The sequence below is a fragment of the Myodes glareolus genome, chromosome 2, assembly GCF_982192425.1.
Source record: "Myodes glareolus chromosome 2, mMyoGla1.1, whole genome shotgun sequence".
Lineage (NCBI taxonomy): Eukaryota > Metazoa > Chordata > Mammalia > Rodentia > Cricetidae > Myodes > Myodes glareolus.
Genome location: NC_142027.1, coordinates 108,854,905 through 108,871,882, shown reverse-complemented (window position 1 = coordinate 108,871,882; position 16,978 = coordinate 108,854,905). Strand labels below are relative to the sequence as shown.

General features: G+C 51.6%; 1 protein-coding gene across 12 annotated transcripts; it reads left to right on the top strand.

The window, feature by feature from the left end:
- The first annotated feature begins 12 nt into the window (after window positions 1-12).
- On the top strand, window positions 13-15,376 carry Tfr2 (transferrin receptor 2). Of its 12 annotated transcripts, none has more exons than XM_048433963.3 (19): window positions 13-132; window positions 1,216-1,269; window positions 1,468-1,717; window positions 1,838-2,024; window positions 4,518-4,658; window positions 4,734-4,845; window positions 4,951-5,073; window positions 5,861-5,977; window positions 6,063-6,202; window positions 7,288-7,451; window positions 8,650-8,769; window positions 10,538-10,620; window positions 10,709-10,772; window positions 10,870-10,937; window positions 11,036-11,112; window positions 11,191-11,275; window positions 11,365-11,592; window positions 11,901-12,041; window positions 14,801-15,376. In XM_048433963.3, the coding sequence occupies exons 2-19, from the start codon at window positions 1,237-1,239 to the stop codon at window positions 15,074-15,076; spliced, it is 2,409 nt and encodes an 802-aa protein (XP_048289920.2). In that variant the 5' UTR covers window positions 13-132; window positions 1,216-1,236; the 3' UTR covers window positions 15,077-15,376. The 12 variants fall into 12 exon arrangements, with proteins under 12 accessions (XP_048289920.2, XP_048289913.2, XP_048289914.2 ...); XM_048433956.3 differs by having other exon boundaries at window positions 1,465-1,717; XM_048433957.3 differs by having other exon boundaries at window positions 22-151; window positions 1,465-1,717.
- Window positions 15,377-16,978: the final 1,602 nt, after the last annotated feature.

The window sequence follows — 16,978 nt, the reverse complement described above, 5'->3', positions numbered from 1 at the left end:
CGTGCTCTAGTGGGTGTGGCCTAAGCTCAGGCTTTGCGTCTCCTTGAGAGCGTGGTCCAAGAAATCCAGGGACCTGTTACTAAAGCGAGTTTGGCTGCTGTGTCTTCCTACTCAGGACTCCGCTTTTGACAGGCACGAGGCAGGGCCTGGGGTACTGGTGAGCCCCTACCGCTCAGATCTTTCTGTACCTGGTTAGGATCTGCAGTTTCCCAGGGGAGACCCGGATCGGGAGTGAGGGTGAGGTGGACCCCGAACTTTCCCATTCAGAGCTGCAGGTCCCGGTGTCTTGGGCGCGGCTTGGATTTGAAACTGGAAGATAAACTGCCATTGTAGCCCTTCATCAAATTCTTAGAGAGCGGAAGACCCCTAAAGGGAGAAACACCTAATTAAGTCCCAATTAGTGACCCAAGAGGTGCTGGTGCCGGGGTGGCTTGGTCAGGACGTTTTCTGCCTCCCCTGATGGTGAAGTGGACGTAAATCGGACGTAAATCCAGAGTTTCCTGACCCCAGGACCCACTCACTCACCGATTCGTTTTGACCCCTTTGGCTCATTTACAGCCCTTCCTCCCCAGAAACCAATATAGGCCAGATTCCAAACAGACTGACAACTTTATGGTCAGATTAAACCACCAAGTCACCCCACTAGGGTGTCGCTAGTTTGGGATCTACCTGAGGCAAGGGTTGAAGCAGGAAGACCAGCTAACGTGTTATTTGGAGGGCTGTATGTTGGGGAGCCTAAAAACCAGATGCAAGGGGTGGAGAGGAACAGAAATGTTCATGATGAAGTTTCCACGGGGGGCTAGGGATGTTTCCGCAAGGCCACTGAGAGAGGGTGGAATGGGGAAGGGAGGAACCTGTCCGTCTTTCCCCTTCCCCCTCACTTTAAGCCCCCTCCCCCCACCTGTGACCGGAACTAAGGTGGTCAAAGTCTGCCCTGCCTGAGGTTTAAAAAAAAAAAATGATTGATTTGCTGTTAGCCGGCAGTAACGAGGTTTGTGGAAGGATTGGCAGGAGAAGGTACAACCCCTTGTCCTCTGGCATGAACTGGGGGGGAGGGGGAGGCGGGGGATGATGTCTGGAAGGTTGGACCGAGGCCAGACTGTGCTCCCACCCTGGTGAGCAACAGCCTAGGCTCAGACTGCCTGCCAGGGCTGATAAGGGGCCCTCTGGGGCTCCCACAAACGGTTTATCATTGTGGGGGGGGACTACTTGCAGGATTCAGGAGGGGGCGCAAGCATGGAGCAACTTTGGGGTCTACTGCAGAGAGCGGTAAGACCATGGGGGTGGGTTTACACACATTGAGTCTTCGTTCACGTTCCTCAAGCCCCTCCCTAATACATAAGGTTGGCCCCACCCCATCCCTCTTGGGTCCCTCCCTGCCCAAGTCAGTGGCACAGTTCTTGCCTAATCCCCAACTCTTAGGCCCCTTCCCTAATCTCATGCCTACCTCCCCTCTCCACACAGCAGCACTGGTCCCCAAGACCCTCTCAGACCATCTATAAACGTGTGGAAGGCCCTGATCTGGGCCACCTGGAGGAGGAAGAGGAAGACAGGGAGGAAGAGGTCGAGTTGCCTGCCCAGTTCTGCCCCATGGAACTCAAGGGCCCTGAGTCCTTAGGCTCCAGTCCTGGGAGATCAGTTCCCATCCCCTGGGCTGCCGTGGGTCGAAAGGCTGCCCCCTATCTGATCCTGACGGCCCTGCTGATCTTCACTGGGGGTGAGTCCCGTCTCCCGTCCCCCCTTCCCCCCACACCCACAGTGAAGGGCCTGGGCTGGGAGCATTTCTGGGGTCCAATAGAAGAGGGCACGAGAGAACCCACATCTTACCACCTGCCAGCCTTCCTCCTGGGCTATGTGGCCTTTCGAGGGTCCTGCCAGACATGCGGGGACTCCGTGTTGGTGGTCAGCGAGGATGTCAACTCTGAGTTTGGCCTCGACTCCGGCCTGGGCACGTTGTACTGGAGTGACCTCCGGAACATGTTTCTTCGGTTCCTTGGAGAGGGGCACCTGGAGGACACCATCAGGTAAGAGTAGCCTGGCTTCCTGCCCAGCCCAGCGTCCAGTCCAATTCAGACTGGAGATCCTGCAGTTCCCACGCTGCCCAAGCCCCGTCTTGGGTCTTTCCACCCTCCTCTCTGGCTTCCCTGCTCAGTGGTCCTTGGAAGGATGGCAGATACCAGGACCTGAGCATCACAGACCTGAGACTTTAAGGATGGTTTATTTAGGAGACAGGCAGCTGAGCGAAAGAAAACAGAGGTGGCACATGCACGTACTCCCAGCACGGAGGAAATTGATGCCGGAGGATTGGGAATTCAAGGTCATCCTTACTATGGCTACATAGTAAATTGGAAGATAGTCTGGGACACATGAGACCCATGCCAAAATAAATAAATAAATATTTCATAAAGTTAAACGACATTTTAATTTTAGTTTGTGTAATGGTCAGGTAATAAAGAATAGGTTTGAAATTTTTAAAAACTATTTTCTCATCATGTACTGAGACAACCACATGATTTTTTTCCTCTTTGGGTTTCCTTCTTTTATTTTAACGTTTATTCATTTATTTAGTTGATGTGCATTGGTGTTTTGGCTGCATGTATGTGTGAGGGTGTCAGATCCCCTGGAACTGGAGTTACAAACAGTTGTGATCTGCCATATGGGTGCTGGGAATTGAACCCAGGTCCTCTGGAAGAGCAGCCAGTGCTCTTAACTGCCAAGCCATCTCTCCAGCCCCTCTTTCTTTAATCGTTATTTATTTATTGTCAAGGCATGGTGCTTGGATGCTGCTGTGCATGTGTGGAGGTCAGAGGACAACCTGCAGCAGTCGGTTCTCTCCATCTACCATATAGATCCCAGGGATTGAACCCAGGTCCTGAGGCTTGGCCACAAGCACCACTTACCTGCTGAGCCATCTCACGTTTACAGTTCTTGGGGTTGAACCTAGGGCCTTGCGTGCTCGTCGACAAGGAGTCTGCCACCGAGCTACATCACTAGCCCTTTTTCCTATTTCGTTTGATTTCATTTGTTTTGCTTTTAGCTTTGTTCAGATGAGGTCTTGTGATGTAGCTCAGGCTGCCCTCAAACTTAAGATCCTCTCCCTTCAACACTGCCCCTGCCAAGTGCTTGAATCATAGGTGTGTACCTGGGTTTTTCTCCTCCTCTGCACTGAGGATCAAAGCTAAGCTAGTCCTGTCTTTAATGTTTATTCAGCCGTTTGGATCCACGTGTTTCCATCCCAAGCCTGATCGTTTCCTTCCCAAGCCTGATCGTGGTGTAGCTCTTGACCCACAGCAGGGAACTTAATCCCATAGATGGCTCTGTCTTCCTAGAGAACCCCCAGTCTGAGGCTGGGGCTAGAGCTCCGTGACAGAGTACTCACTCTGATCCCTCAAGTGGCATGAAGTAAGTGTGGTGGTTGACACCTGTGATCCCAGTAGCTGGGAGATGGGAGCAGGAGGATCAGGAGTTCAAGGCCGTCCTTGAACTCCCCCCCCCACACACACACTCCCAAACAAATCTTATGAAAGCTAATGTGGGTGGGGCCACCTACTGCCAAGTTTCCCTAAGTTCACACCTTCTACCATGTAGTAAGGGATGAAAAAGACAACACCTCAAAAGCTCTGGAGATGTGAGCCAGCATAAATGTTTCCTCCCAAGACAGACAGACAGACAGACAGATAGACTGGCAAATACACTGAGGATGAAGGGAGGACATCAGAACCTTAAAATGTGTCTTCAAAAAGTGATGTCAGAAGCTCAGAGCTGGTGAGATGGCTCACCTTGTAAAGGTGATTGCTACCAAGTCCAACAACCAGAGTTAGTTCAATCCCCGGGGTCCCAGAAATGGGAGGCGAGAACCAGGTTCTAACTTATCCAAAAGCTAAAACAGAGAAGTTCTGTGCCTACCTGGGTTTCAAGTGAGTCTGTGGCTAGCCTTGGCAATTCAGCATAGCCTTGTCTAAAAATAGAACAGAAAGAAATGTAAAGGTGTTTTGGGGTGACCCCTGTGACTCAGTGCTAGATTGATTTCCTAGAATCCTCCACAAGGGACTGAGAGGTGGGGGAGTAGAGTTAGAGAGACAGGAGCACCTCCATCCCAAGACTGGAGGTCCGGAAACCCAAGAGACCCATGGGAGATGTGGCCACCCCGGGAATGGCCACACTTCTGTGATAAACGGGGAAGGTAGTTTGTTTCCCCTACAAAGATAATAGATAGACCTTGGTAACAAACCCTGAGAGGGCAGCACATGCCCGCCGGAGGTGAGAAGGCAGACCAGGTTGAGTTTAGGTGACAATTTCTTGCTTGGTGATGACAATGGGAGCAGACAGGGTGAGGTCCTGTCCCGAAGCCCCATCTTCCTGCCTCCACCTCCCAAATGCTTTCTGCCTGAGTCTGAGGCTAGCCCGGGACACATTAAATACCGTTCCAGGCCTGCGTTTTTCCTACTTCTATGGGTACGTGGGAGTCCCTTTCCTGTACTGCTCCCCTCCTCCCTGAGCGATCTTTCTCTGCTCAGGCTGACCAGCCTCCGGGAACGCATGGCCGGCTCAGCCAGGATGGCCACTCTGGTGCAAGATATCCTCGACATATTCTCGAGCCACAAGCTGAACCACGTGTGGACTGACACGCACTATGTGGGGCTTCAGCTGCCGGACCCGTGAGTCTGGGAACGCGACAAGGGGACATGTCATGGGGTTGCACAGCCAGGGGTGCTCACCCTCCTCGTCCTCAGGGCTCACCCTAACACCTTGCACTGGGTGGATGCAGCCGGGAGTGCCCAAGAGCAGCTACCGCTGGAGGATCCGGAAGTCTACTGTCCCTACAGCGCCACCGGCAACGCCACGGTGAGCGCCTCAGGTCGGCTCCCGGCATGGGGAGCCTATCACATCCTCGATGGGTAGCAGAGTTGGGATACCGGCGCTGTGCCTCAAAGATCCATCGGTTTCCAGGGCAAACTGGTGTACGCCCACTACGGGCGGCAGGAGGATCTGCAGGACCTGAGAGCCCAGGGTGTGGAGCTGACCGGCAGTCTCCTGCTAGTGCGCGTTGGGATTACCAGCTTTGCCCAGAAGGTGAGGGTCCCAAAGAAGACAGCGCGTGAAGTGAGGCGCGAGTGGTCTGGGGAATAGGCGTGTCTTCGTGGGAAAGATCTAGGAGGCTGTCATGGGGAGAAAAGAAAAATCAGGCACATTTTAAGAAAATGTTATCAGAGACAGGCAGGATGTAACCTGTAACCCCAGCTATTTAGGAATCTGAGGCAGGAGGATTGTTAATTCAAGACCTGCCTGGGCTACACAGCGAGGATCTGTCTTATTTTTTTTCCCCCCAAGACAGGCTTTCTTTGCATAACCATGGCTGCCCTGGAACTTGCTCTGTAGCCCAAGCTAGCCTCAAACTCAGAGATCTGCCTTCCTCTGTCTCCTGAGTGCTGGGGTTAAAGGTGTGCGCCATCATTACCTGGCTTGCACATTTTTTTGTTGTTGTTTTAATTATTTTAGTAAGTATATTGGTGTTTTTTTTTTTTTTGCCTGCATATATGTCTGTGCACTGCATATGTGCCTGGTAATTGTGGCGGCCAGACGGGATGTCAGATCTCCTGGAACTGGAGCTACAGACAGTTGTGAACTGCCATTTGGGTACTGGGAATCAAACCCAGGTCCTCTGGAAGAGCAGTGAGTGCTCTTAACCGTGTTCCGTCTCTCCAGCCCTGGGCACGCAGGTTTTTAAATGCTAGAGACGCTGAGGGAGGGCTACAATACTTGTAGTGCCAAGTGATAACTACACACAATCCCTTCAGGATGACAGCGGCAGATGAAAGGAGCCAGTTTACCTTCCCTTGCTTTTCTGTGCCCCCCTCAGGTAGCCATTGCCCAGGACTTTGGGGCCCACGGAGTGCTGATATACCCGGACCCAGCAGATTTCTCCCAGGACCCTCACAAACCAGGCCTATCCAGCCACCAGGCTGTATATGGACATGTGAGTCTCAGGGGAAGCCAGAACTATCTTCTACAAATGGGGCTTGTACAACCCAGTTTCAGAGTTGCTACCCCTTCCTCTTTAGGTGCACCTGGGAACTGGAGACCCTTATACGCCTGGCTTCCCTTCCTTCAATCAAACCCAGTTCCCTCCTGTAGAATCATCAGGCCTTCCCAGTATCCCCGCCCAGCCCATCAGTGCAGACATTGCTGAACGCTTGCTCAGGTAAGAGATGAAAAGTGTGTGTGTGTGTGTGTGTGTGTGTGTGTGTGTGTGTGTGTGTCAGGGGGAGTGTTACTGAAGAGTTCCTTGGGTGAATAAGATGACCCTGGGACTGGGGAGATAGTTCTGTCAATAAAGGGCTTGCCACTAAAGTATGAGGACCTGATTTCCATCACCAGAACCTGTTTTAAAAACAAACAAAACCAGCTAGGCAGTGGTGGTGCATGGGTTTAATCCCAGCACTAGGGAGGTAGAGGCAGGTGGATCTCTGTGAATTCGAGGCCAGCCTAGTCTAGAAGAGCTAGTTCCAGGACAGCCAAGAGCGAGTCCCAGCACAGCAAGGACTGTTACACAGTGAAATCCTGTCTCAAAAACAAAACAAAACAAACAAACAGAATCTAAGTGTGTGCTTGCAGTCCCTCGCTGGAGAGGCCGACAGGTGGTCCCTGGAGCTCACTGGCATCCAACTTAGAGAACTTAGTGAGCCTCATGCCAAGTGCAGATCTGACACACACACCCCCAAATGACCTAGACAGATTTCTCAACGGGTAAAGGCACTTGCCTGCAAACCTGAAAACCACCTCCAAGCCCCACATACTCAGAGGGGACGGATACCCGCAACTGTCCTCTGTCCTACACACGTACGCTGTGGCACACATGCTGAACACACACACACACACACACACACACACACACAAGAAGTGTGCTATAAACTTGCAAACAAAAACAAAAATGTGGTTAGCACACGAGGGCAAGGTGTGAGGTTGTCTCTGTACACATGTGCACACACATCTCCACACATGTGCCTGCATACACACCCGAAAGAAGAGGTGACCTTCTAGGTGGGCACTCCTTTTACCAGGCTTCACATCTGGTACACCCACTAGTGCTGAGGACCCTCGCTCAAAGCATAGCCTATACTACTGCCCGTGGCAGCCCCAGGCTGCACTGTCCTGTTGGGCAGGGTACAGAGACAAAGGTCTCCAGCCAGACAGCGGGAATAAGAAAGGAGGAAACGGGGCTCGAGGCTCTTGTGCAGCCTAGGCCGCGGTATCACTGCAAAATTTTCCTCCTCCATCGCTTTCCAGGAAACTCAAAGGTCCTGTGGCCCCCAAGGAATGGAAAGGCCGCCTTTCAGTCACTCCTTATCGGCTAGGACCTGGGCCACGCCTGCATCTGGTGGTCAACAACCACAGGGCTTCGACTCCCATCAGCAACATCTTTGCCTGCATCGAGGGCTTCGCAGAGCCAGGTGGGCTTGTCTGCCCAGCATCCCCCACAGCTTAGGAGGTTCTGCTCCTAACCAACCAGAGAAGACTGGCACAGGAGGCCCTGGAGAAGGCTAGGAGTGATGTCCAGGGAATGGAGGCCGAGGGGGGACTGATGAGGGGTGGCAGTGAGGAGCCCTCTGAATGGGTAGTATTGTTTAATAGTGAGCTCCCCTCACTCTGGGCGTGAGCAAGCGTGTGTTGGAGGATGTTATACTAGGTATCCAGTCCTCAAACAAAGGCCAGATTGGACAGATGACTCTGGTGTTGGGGAATCAAACGTTGCTGAGCGGACCTGGCAGGGTGGAGCAGGCCTGGAAAACCCTTGACCGTCCAGGTGTCAAGGGAGAAGCAGAGACCCGGGGGACACCCGGAGGAGGATGTTGGAGGTGGGAGTTGGGCACAGAAGAGCTGAGGAGAGGAAAGCAGGCCAGGGAAGGTGCAGAACCTGACTGACCAGGGAGAGAAGCGAGTCCAGAATGCCTTTAGGGTTAGTCAGGCATGGGAGCCCACATCCGTCATCCCAGGACTCAAGAGTCTGAAGCAGGAGGTTAATGAGTTCAAGACCAGCCTAGGCTACATAGCCTAGGCCTCGAGAGAACCTGTATTAAGCAGAGGAAGGAGCCAGGAGTGGTGGCACACACCTAGAGACCGGAAATCAGATGTTCAAGGCCAGTGTAAAATACAAAGAAAAACAAACAGAAAAAACAGCCCCAAACTCCAGCAAAATAGAATGCCCCCCTCTAACAGCAGTAACTCAGCTGACAGAGTGGTTGCCTAGCATGGAAGAAATTCTGGGTTTCATGCTAGCACCACGTACAACCTGATATGGTGGTGCATGCCTGTAATTCCGGCACTGAGGGAGAAGTGGAGGCAGGAAAATCATGAGTTTAAGGTCAGACTCTGTTACGTGAGATTCTGTCTCCGAAAGCAAGAGGGGAGGGGGAACCTGTGTGTTTGAATCTCCAAATGCCTATTGATGGATCGATCAGTCCGTCTGGGCAAGGGCCAAGAGAGATGGGCATGGGCTTCTGACCCAGCAGGGATCAGAGAGCTGCGGTGTGGAAATGGGAGGGGCTGTGGCTGGAGAGGAATGAGTGAGGCTCTGGGAGCACCCAGCCTCCAGAGCCACATGGGGAGACCTTGTCAGTTTAAGACGTGGGCTCCACACATCTTCCTCAGACCACTATGTTGTTATCGGGGCCCAGAGGGACGCCTGGGGGCCAGGAGCAGCCAAGTCTGCAGTGGGGACTGCCATCCTGCTGGAGCTGGTGCGGACCTTCTCCTCCATGGTCAGCAATGGTAAGGAGCCAAGACCTGTGTGAGTTGGGGCTGTGTCGTGCCTGAGCTAGTCCTAGGTCAAAGGTAGTTGGGAGCATGTCCTGGAGAGAGGTCACTTGGCTCCGAGTCCCACAACTGCAGTATCCAGTGTGTGGATCTGGGCAAGTAGCTTCGCCAATATACTGTCTCCTCATCAGCGTGTTAGCCTGGGGGATTGACCAGATGCCTTAGTGAGTAAGGACACTCACTACCAAGTCCATTGACCTGAGTTTGATTTCCCGGAAGTCACATGGTAGAGAGATCCAGCTTCCCAAAGCGGTCCTCTCACCTCCACATGTATGCCACTGTATGTATGCACCCATACACACAATACACACAAAAATATTTTTAATTTTTTAAATGAATTGACCAGACATCCCTGTAAGTCTGGCCCTCAGGAGACTAGGGCAGGAAGATCCAGATTTCAAGGTCATTCTCAAAGACATAATGAACTCTAGGCCAGTTGGAGCTACGTGAGTCTATGTCTCATAAAACAAAAAACAAAACAACAGGCTGAAAACCCACATGGCAGCTCATGACTGTAACTCCAGTTCTAACAGATCTGACACCCTCACACAGACATATGCAGGCAAAACCCCAATGTAAATAAATCTTTTTTTAATATTTATTTATTTTTTATTATGTATACAACAGTCTGTCTGCGCGTATGCCTGCAGTCCAGAAGAGGGGACCAGACCTCATTACAGATGGTTGTAAGCCACCATGTGGTTGATGGGAATTGAACTCAGGACCTTTGAAAGAGCAGGCAATGCTCTTAACCACTGAGCCATCTCTCCAGCCCTTAAATAAATCTTTTTTTTTTTTTTAAAAAAAAAAAAGCCAGGCATGGTGGCATATGCCTTTATCCCTAGTACTCTACAGAAAGGTCCCTGTGAGTTTGAGGCCTGTCGGGTCTACATAGCAAGACCCTGTTTCAAGACAAAACCATTAAAAAAAAATAGTTTAAAAAAAAGGTATATATAGCTTATCTTAGTGGTAGCGAACTTGCTTAACATGCAAAAGACCCTTAGTTTAATCCTGGCACTGCAAAGAAAGAAAGAAGGGAGAAAGGGAAGAAAGGAGGGAGGAAGAGAAAGGTGCCAGGCTATTGGGACAACCAAGCACACAGTGGGGGAGGGGACTATAGAACAAAGCACAATGACCCTCAAGTGTGAGGATGCCATAGGAAGCTCCATTTGCGTGTTGACCTCAGGCACTGACTAGGCCAGATGCAGGGTCCACTCCTGTTATTCCATCACTTGGAGTTGGAACCGGGTCATCTTTTACCATATAGGGAGTTTGAGGCCAGCCTGGGCTACATGTGACTCTGTCTTAAAACAACAAATAAGGGCAGCAAGGTGGCAACAGTAGGAGCTTGTCACCAAGCCTGAGGTGAGCGGGAGTCCCAGAATCCACGTGGTGGTAGCAGAGACCAGATTCCTGCAAGTGCCCACAGACCTCCGCTTTCCCTCTCTGTAGTGGGTGTGTGCCCACACACACACATAAATCAATTTTCAAAAAATTGAAAAATAAATAAAGACTGGAATGTATTAAGTGTCAATGGCCTGAGTGTCGATTAAGCAAGAAATGGGATCTTTAGAAGTCACCCCAAGGTATTATTATCAAGTCAGGGTGGATCCAACGTAAGATGGGCTAGAATGCTGGGTTGGTGAAGAGAGGCCCTCTGGGGACAGGGATGGAGAAGGATGAAAGGGAGTGCTGACTCCCCGTTTCTTCCCTCTGCATGTAGGGTTCAAACCTCGAAGAAGCCTCTTGTTCATCAGTTGGGATGGAGGAGACTTTGGCAGTGTGGGATCCATGGAGTGGTTGGAGGTGATTTGGGGTTCTGGGCAAGAAACCAGGTAATGGGGAGGGGCAGAGGGGGGAACCTTCCTTCTTCACGTTCTTCCCTGACCCACAGGGCTATCTCAGCGTGCTACACCTCAAAGCCGTAGTGTACGTGAGCCTGGACAACTCAGTGTTGGGTGAGCTGGGCAATGTTACCTCCTGGCGTCCTGTGGGTCCATCTATGCCATTGACTCTCTCCCTGAGCCTGTCTTTCCTCCCCCTCCCTTCCTTCAGGAGATGGCAAATTTCACGCCAAGACCAGCCCCCTTCTGATCAGCCTCATTGAGAACATCCTGAAGCAGGCAAGACAGGATCGGGACTGGGAATGGCAGATAAGATGGTGGGAGTGCAACCGGAAGGGGACATAGCCTGACTTGTGCCCCTCAACCTGCTGCCACAGGTGGATTCCCCTAACCACAGCGGACAGACGCTCTACGAGCAAGTGCAGCTCACCAATCCCAACTGGGATTCCGAAGTGTAAGTTGAAAGGGAGACTGGGGGTGGAGGCTGAGGGGAAACTGAGTCCTCAGAAGCCTCCAACCTGCCTGCCCCCAGGATTCGGCCCCTGCCCATGGACAGCAGTGCATATTCCTTCACGGCTTTTGCGGGGGTCCCGGCTGTGGAGTTCTCCTTCATGGAGGTGAGATTCCTGAGCCATTGCCCCAGGACACCAGGCCCCCAGCCTCTCAGCACCATGTTCCTGCGCCCAGCCCTTCCATGTCCCTGCAGAATGATCGGGAGTACCCGTTCCTGCACACGAAGGAGGACACCTATGAGAATCTGCACAAGACGCTGCGAGGTCGCCTGCCCGCCGTGGCCCAGGCAGTGGCTCAGCTCGCGGGCCAGCTACTCATCCGACTGAGTCACGATCACCTGCTGCCGTTCGACTTTGGCCGCTATGGGGATGTGGTCCTCAGGCACATCGGCAACCTCAACGAGTTCTCTGGGGACCTCAAGGTCCAAGATGCCAATTCCGCTCACAGCCTTCAGGGCGTTTCATTTCTAGGGGTGGCTGGCGTCTCCTCTCCCCAGCCCTGAGATCTAGGTCCTGTCTTGCAGTCTGGCCCTTTTTATTTCTACCTCCAGTCACCTAATCCCCGAGGGCACAGCCAGTACGACCCAAGTCCCTGGGATCCGCCCTCTCTAACGTCAAAGGCCTGGTCGCCTCCCTGCATCTCTTCCCCCTTCCTGCCAGCTCTTTGAGCCCACCCTAGGCATCGGTGCTGGCACCAATTTGTCGGTCTCAGACTGTGTTTCACCCACAGGCCCGCGGACTGACCCTGCAGTGGGTGTACTCCGCGAGGGGGGACTACATCCGGGCGGCGGAGAAGCTGCGGAAGGAGATTTACAGCTCGGAGCAGAGCGACGAGCGTCTGATGCGCATGTACAACGTGCGCATCATGAGGGTGAGGCCCTGCTCCCTCCCGCCCCCTTCTGGCCTGGGGTCCCCAGGACCTGGCGTTCTAAAGCACTCTGTCCGTTAAGCTGTCCCTGTCCTCTGGGCGTACTTATACCGGATATGTATGTATGGCATGTAAACCAGCCAGGCTAGAAGACCCGACCCGTCACTTTCGCAGGCTCTGCCAGGGATGAAATGGGTAGGAAAGGCCTGCCTCTTTGCTGTCTACTGTTTAACTTGCAAAGCCTGAAGCATTTACTCCATGACTTTTTGCAGAAACAAAGTTTGCTGACCTCTGTTTTAGACTATGTGGTTTGAAGAGCAGGCAAAACCTGGGTTGATGCGGTTGATGCAAAAGAAAGAGGACCTTTCAGGGTGGAGGGTGAGGCAGGGAAATGGACTTCGCCTTTCTTGGGAGTTGTGCATGGATCCTTTAAACAAACTCCGTTTTGCCACCTCACCTTGTGAGGTGACCCAGAGACCCCGCGGAGCACTGAACAGGGACCAATGTGGGGAACCTTCGCATAGCTGGGGAAATTTGGGGTTTTGTGTGTAGTATGAATCAAATTAGGGTACTGTGCATGTTAAATAAATGCCCTACCACTGAGCCACGCCCCCAGTCTCTCACTGGGGAATCCTAGGCAGGGGCTCTACCACTGAGCCACACCCCAACCCCTCATTGGGGGTTCTAGGAAGGACCTTTATCACCGAGCTGTGCCTCCAACCAGCTTTTCACTTTACATTTTCAAAGTCTTGCTAAATTGCCCAGATGATCTTGAATTCATTTTGTAGCTGACCTTTGTAGCCACATGCCTCAGTCTTCCAAGTAACCGGAATTACAGGCAGAGGAGTTGGATTTTGTGTGTCTAGGCATCATGAAAATTTCTTTAAAGGAGGTAAGGTGGCAAACGGAGTGTGTTTAAAGAATTCTGGCAGGAGTACTAATGGCCTACCTACCGAGGAAATGGACTTTATGAAGGTTGCGTCCTGGATACCAGCTGCAGATGTTGGCAAATGCCTGTAGGGGGCGCCTGCACCGAAAGGCACCGTTTAGCAGGGAAAATGTATAGGCAGGGTGTGGGAAACAGATGAGTTCGATAATGAAAATAGCAGCTGACATTCCATAGGGTGCTACCAGAGGCCAGTGAGGCTACTTCATTTGTTCAATAGTAGGACTTCCTATGACACCATGAGGATGGCCCGAGTGTAGCCCAATGCTAAGACTCAGAGAAGCTAAGTAACTTACCCAAGATCACACAGGAAGTAATGGTGGAGCCAAAGTAAGAGACAAGGGACTCTGAGGCCATAGCCTGTGCTCAATACTATGAAAGAGGAAGAGAAAGAGGGGTAGGGAAAAAGGAGAGAAGGGAAAAGAAAGAGAAAGAGGAAAAAATAAAACAGGTTAGGGCTGTAGTTCAGTTGATGGGAGTGCTTTCTGGTATGCATAAAGCCCTGGACTCCATCCCTAGTACCAAATAACTAGGCGTGGAGGTGCCTGTACGCCCATCTCTTAGAAGGCTGAGACAGCTAGCCTAGGCTACATGATGAGACCCTGTCCACCCCTCCCCCAGCCTCTGAATCTCATGTTTAAGAAGCTGATGCTGGCATGTGTGTGGTTATGTCCAGATAGCCCCTAATTCTGTAGAGCAGGCGCCTATGAGTGATTTGGCAAAGTGACCTGGAAGCTGTGCCCACTGAAGTTCTGGTCAAAGCCATGGGCACACATGGACTCTTGAGTAGACATTTTAAATGGTATAAATGCTGCTTGCCTATAAATCCACAATCTCAGGGCTCCTGAGGCTGAGTCAAGAAAATGGTGGTGCACACCTTTAATTCCAGCATGGGGGTGGGGGGGGGCAGAGACAGGTGTGAGTTCGAGGCCAGCCTGGTCTACAGAGTAAGTTCTAGGACAGCCAGGACTGTTTCACAGAGAAAACCTGTCTTGAAAAACAAAACAAGGGCTGGAGAGATGGCTCTGAGGTTAAGAGCACTGGCTGTTCCTCCAGAGGTCCTGAGTTCAATTCCCAGCAACCACATGATGGCTAACAACCATCTATAATGAGATCCAGTGCCCTCTTCTGGTCTGTAGGCACACATGTAGACAGAACACCATATACATAATAAATAAATAATTTTAAAAAAAAAGAAAAAAAGAAAAACAAAACAAGAAAGGAAGAAAGAAAGGAAGGAAGGAAGGAAGGAAAAGAGTGGGTGTGTGTGAGAGAGAGCAAGAGAGAGAGGAAGGAAGGAGGAAGGGAGAGAGAGAGAAGAAAATGGCGAGAGGTATGCTTGAGGCCAGTCTGGTCTGGTCTACGTAGTGAATTATAGGTTAGCCAGGGCTACATAGTGTGTCTTTGTTTCAAGAAAAACAAACAGGGCTAGGACTAGGTCTGGGCTCGGTTGGTAGTGTTTGCCATATAAGCATGTGGTCTTGAATTCAAAGCACCAGTACATATGTAAAACTCAGACTCCGTGGTGGATGCCTGGACCTCAAACTGGGAAGGCGGAGGAGAAACCCAGGGCTTCTAGCCAGATTGGCAAGTTCCAGGTTCAGTGAGAGACCTTGTCTCAAAAAATATTGTGGAACGTGACTGAGGAAGACTTGCTAGCTATTGGCCTTGGCCTCAACACGCATACATGCACACATGAGAGATGTTGAGTGTGCAAGATACATCCTCCGCGAAGCAGATACCAGAGGGGTGATTGAAGCCTTCAGCCAGCCACGGACACCCCGGCATCTGTACCTGCTCTCACTTTTTCATGCAGGTGGAGTTCTACTGCCTGTCCCAGTATGTGTCGCCGGCGGACTCCCCATTCCGCCACATCTTCCTGGGCCAAGGCGACCACACTTTGGGTGCCCTGCTCGACCACCTGCGGATGCTGCGCTCCGATGGCTTCAAGACCAACTCCTCCGGACTGGCACCAGGTCTGGGGTTCCAAGAGAGCCGTTTTCGGCGCCAGCTGGCGCTGCTCACATGGACGCTGCAGGGGGCAGCCAACGCGCTCAGCGGCGATGTCTGGAACATAGACAATAACTTTTGACGTGCGAAGCCCTACCTGAGTTCGAAATGATTCTCCTGTCTCCCCATTTGAGTGGTGCAGGCGAAAGGAGGTGCCCCATTAACACCCTTGGCCCTGCAATGTAGGAGAGTCTTATTTTCTCAGTGTGACCGTCTCTTATCCAGAAAGTGGCTTTCCATTACTGGTCCTTCTGCCTTCAGGAGCAAAGTCCTCCATATCTAGAGACGACCTAGACTGGGATCTGTCTGGATCTCTTAGTGGGTGGTCTCTGGTGGGAGACCCAAGGGAATTAGATGTCAATAAACAAACCGTAACATCTGTTGTCTGTGAGCAATCTTGCTTCCTCTTCATGCCATCCCTACTCCTCACACCAGCCTCGAGGCCTAGGTTGGACAGAAGGCACCTGACAGCGTGTCTGAAGATGCTATCTCCATGGGGAAAATAGCCATTCTGTTGCCCAAGGAAACAGCCTAAAGATAATGGAAGGGAGATGGGGGTCATCAGCAAGGGGTGTGTGCTGCCAAGCCTGATGACCTGAGTTCAGTCCCCAGGACGCATGTGATGGAAGGAGAGATGCCTTTGTGGTTAAAAGCACTGGATGCTCTTCCAGAGGACACTGGTTCTGTGTCTAGCACCTCCATGGAGTCCTACAACCGTCTGTAACTCCAGTTCCAAGGGATCAGATGCCCTCTTCTGTCTTCCACAGACATACCTGCAGGCAAAATACCCATACACAGCGTAAAAACAAAACAGACAAACAAAACAAGCGGAAGCTCGGAGGCACAGGCCGTTAATCCCAGCACTGGACTGGGGAAGTGGGGCAGGGAGAGAAGCAGGTGGATCTCTGTGAGCTGGGGGCCAGACTGATCTACACAGTGAATTCCAGGGCAGCCAGGGCTACGCAGTGAGACCCTGAGTAAAAAAAAAGTCTTGGTGCAGAGTGAAGGTGCAAGGCTCTTGTTCAAAAAGTAGAACTGGGAGGCGGTGGTGGCGCACACCTTTAGCCCCAGCACTCAGGGGGCAGAGGCAGGAGGATCTCTGAGCTTGCGGACAGCCATGGATACACAAAAAAATCTTGTCTGGAAAAACAAAACAAGTCAAAAAAAAAAAACATGATCAGAGTCTGATGTGGTGGCTCACAGGGGTAATCCCAGCACTTGGGAGACCGTGGCAGGGGAAACTGAGAGTTCAAGGTCAGGAGTCAGAAATCTATCTATCTCAGTGGGTAAAGTGCCTGCCATGGGGACCTGGGTTCAATCTTGTAAACTGAGTGTGTTGGCACAAACTGGCAGTGTCAGTGCTGGGGGGGTGCATTTGGGGCTCACTGGACAGCTAGCCTAGCTTAATCCAGGAACCTCAGCCCCCAGTGAGGAACCCTGCCTTTAATTTAAAGAAAAAAAAAAACCAAAGATTTGTGGAAAGCCTTTTGAAATTTTGCGTGTATATGTGTGGGTATTTGTACATGTGACTGCGGTGCCTTTGGCATCCAGAAGAGGATGATGGATCCTCTGGAGCTAAAGTTACAGGGGGCTGTGAGCCACCTGATTGTGTGTGCTGGGTCCCTGAAAGAATGAGTCAATAAAAGCTCTTAAACCACTGAGCCCTTGCTCCAATTCTCTGTCAGGAGCACTGGTCCCCCGAGGCTGAAGGCCTGGTCATGCAGTGGGAGGAGTCAGCTTCTCCCCATGCATGCTTGTGGGTAAGCAAGTGTATACACACACAAGAAATAAATGAATGTTAAAAAAGTATCTTAATGGAAAGTAAGGTGGACGTTTGCTGAGGGACAATGCCCAAGGAGGTTATGACCTCTGACCTCCACATTACAGTGCACACACATGCCCTTACACACAGTGTGGGCCCCTGTAAGACTGTACTGGTCACATAACTCCTAGTGTGACCCTGTCTAGGACATTTCCTCTGGGA

Excerpts from the sequence above, each read along its gene's own strand:
- Tfr2 (XM_048433956.3), top strand. The coding sequence starts at position 1,237 with ATGGAGCAACTTTGGGGTCTACTGCAGAGAGCG. Across the intron at positions 7,452-8,649 it reads CGAGGGCTTCGCAGAGCCAG|ACCACTATGTTGTTATCGGG; the intron begins GTGGGCTTGTCT and ends CATCTTCCTCAG. Across the intron at positions 11,593-11,900 it reads AGTTCTCTGGGGACCTCAAG|GCCCGCGGACTGACCCTGCA; the intron begins GTCCAAGATGCC and ends TTTCACCCACAG.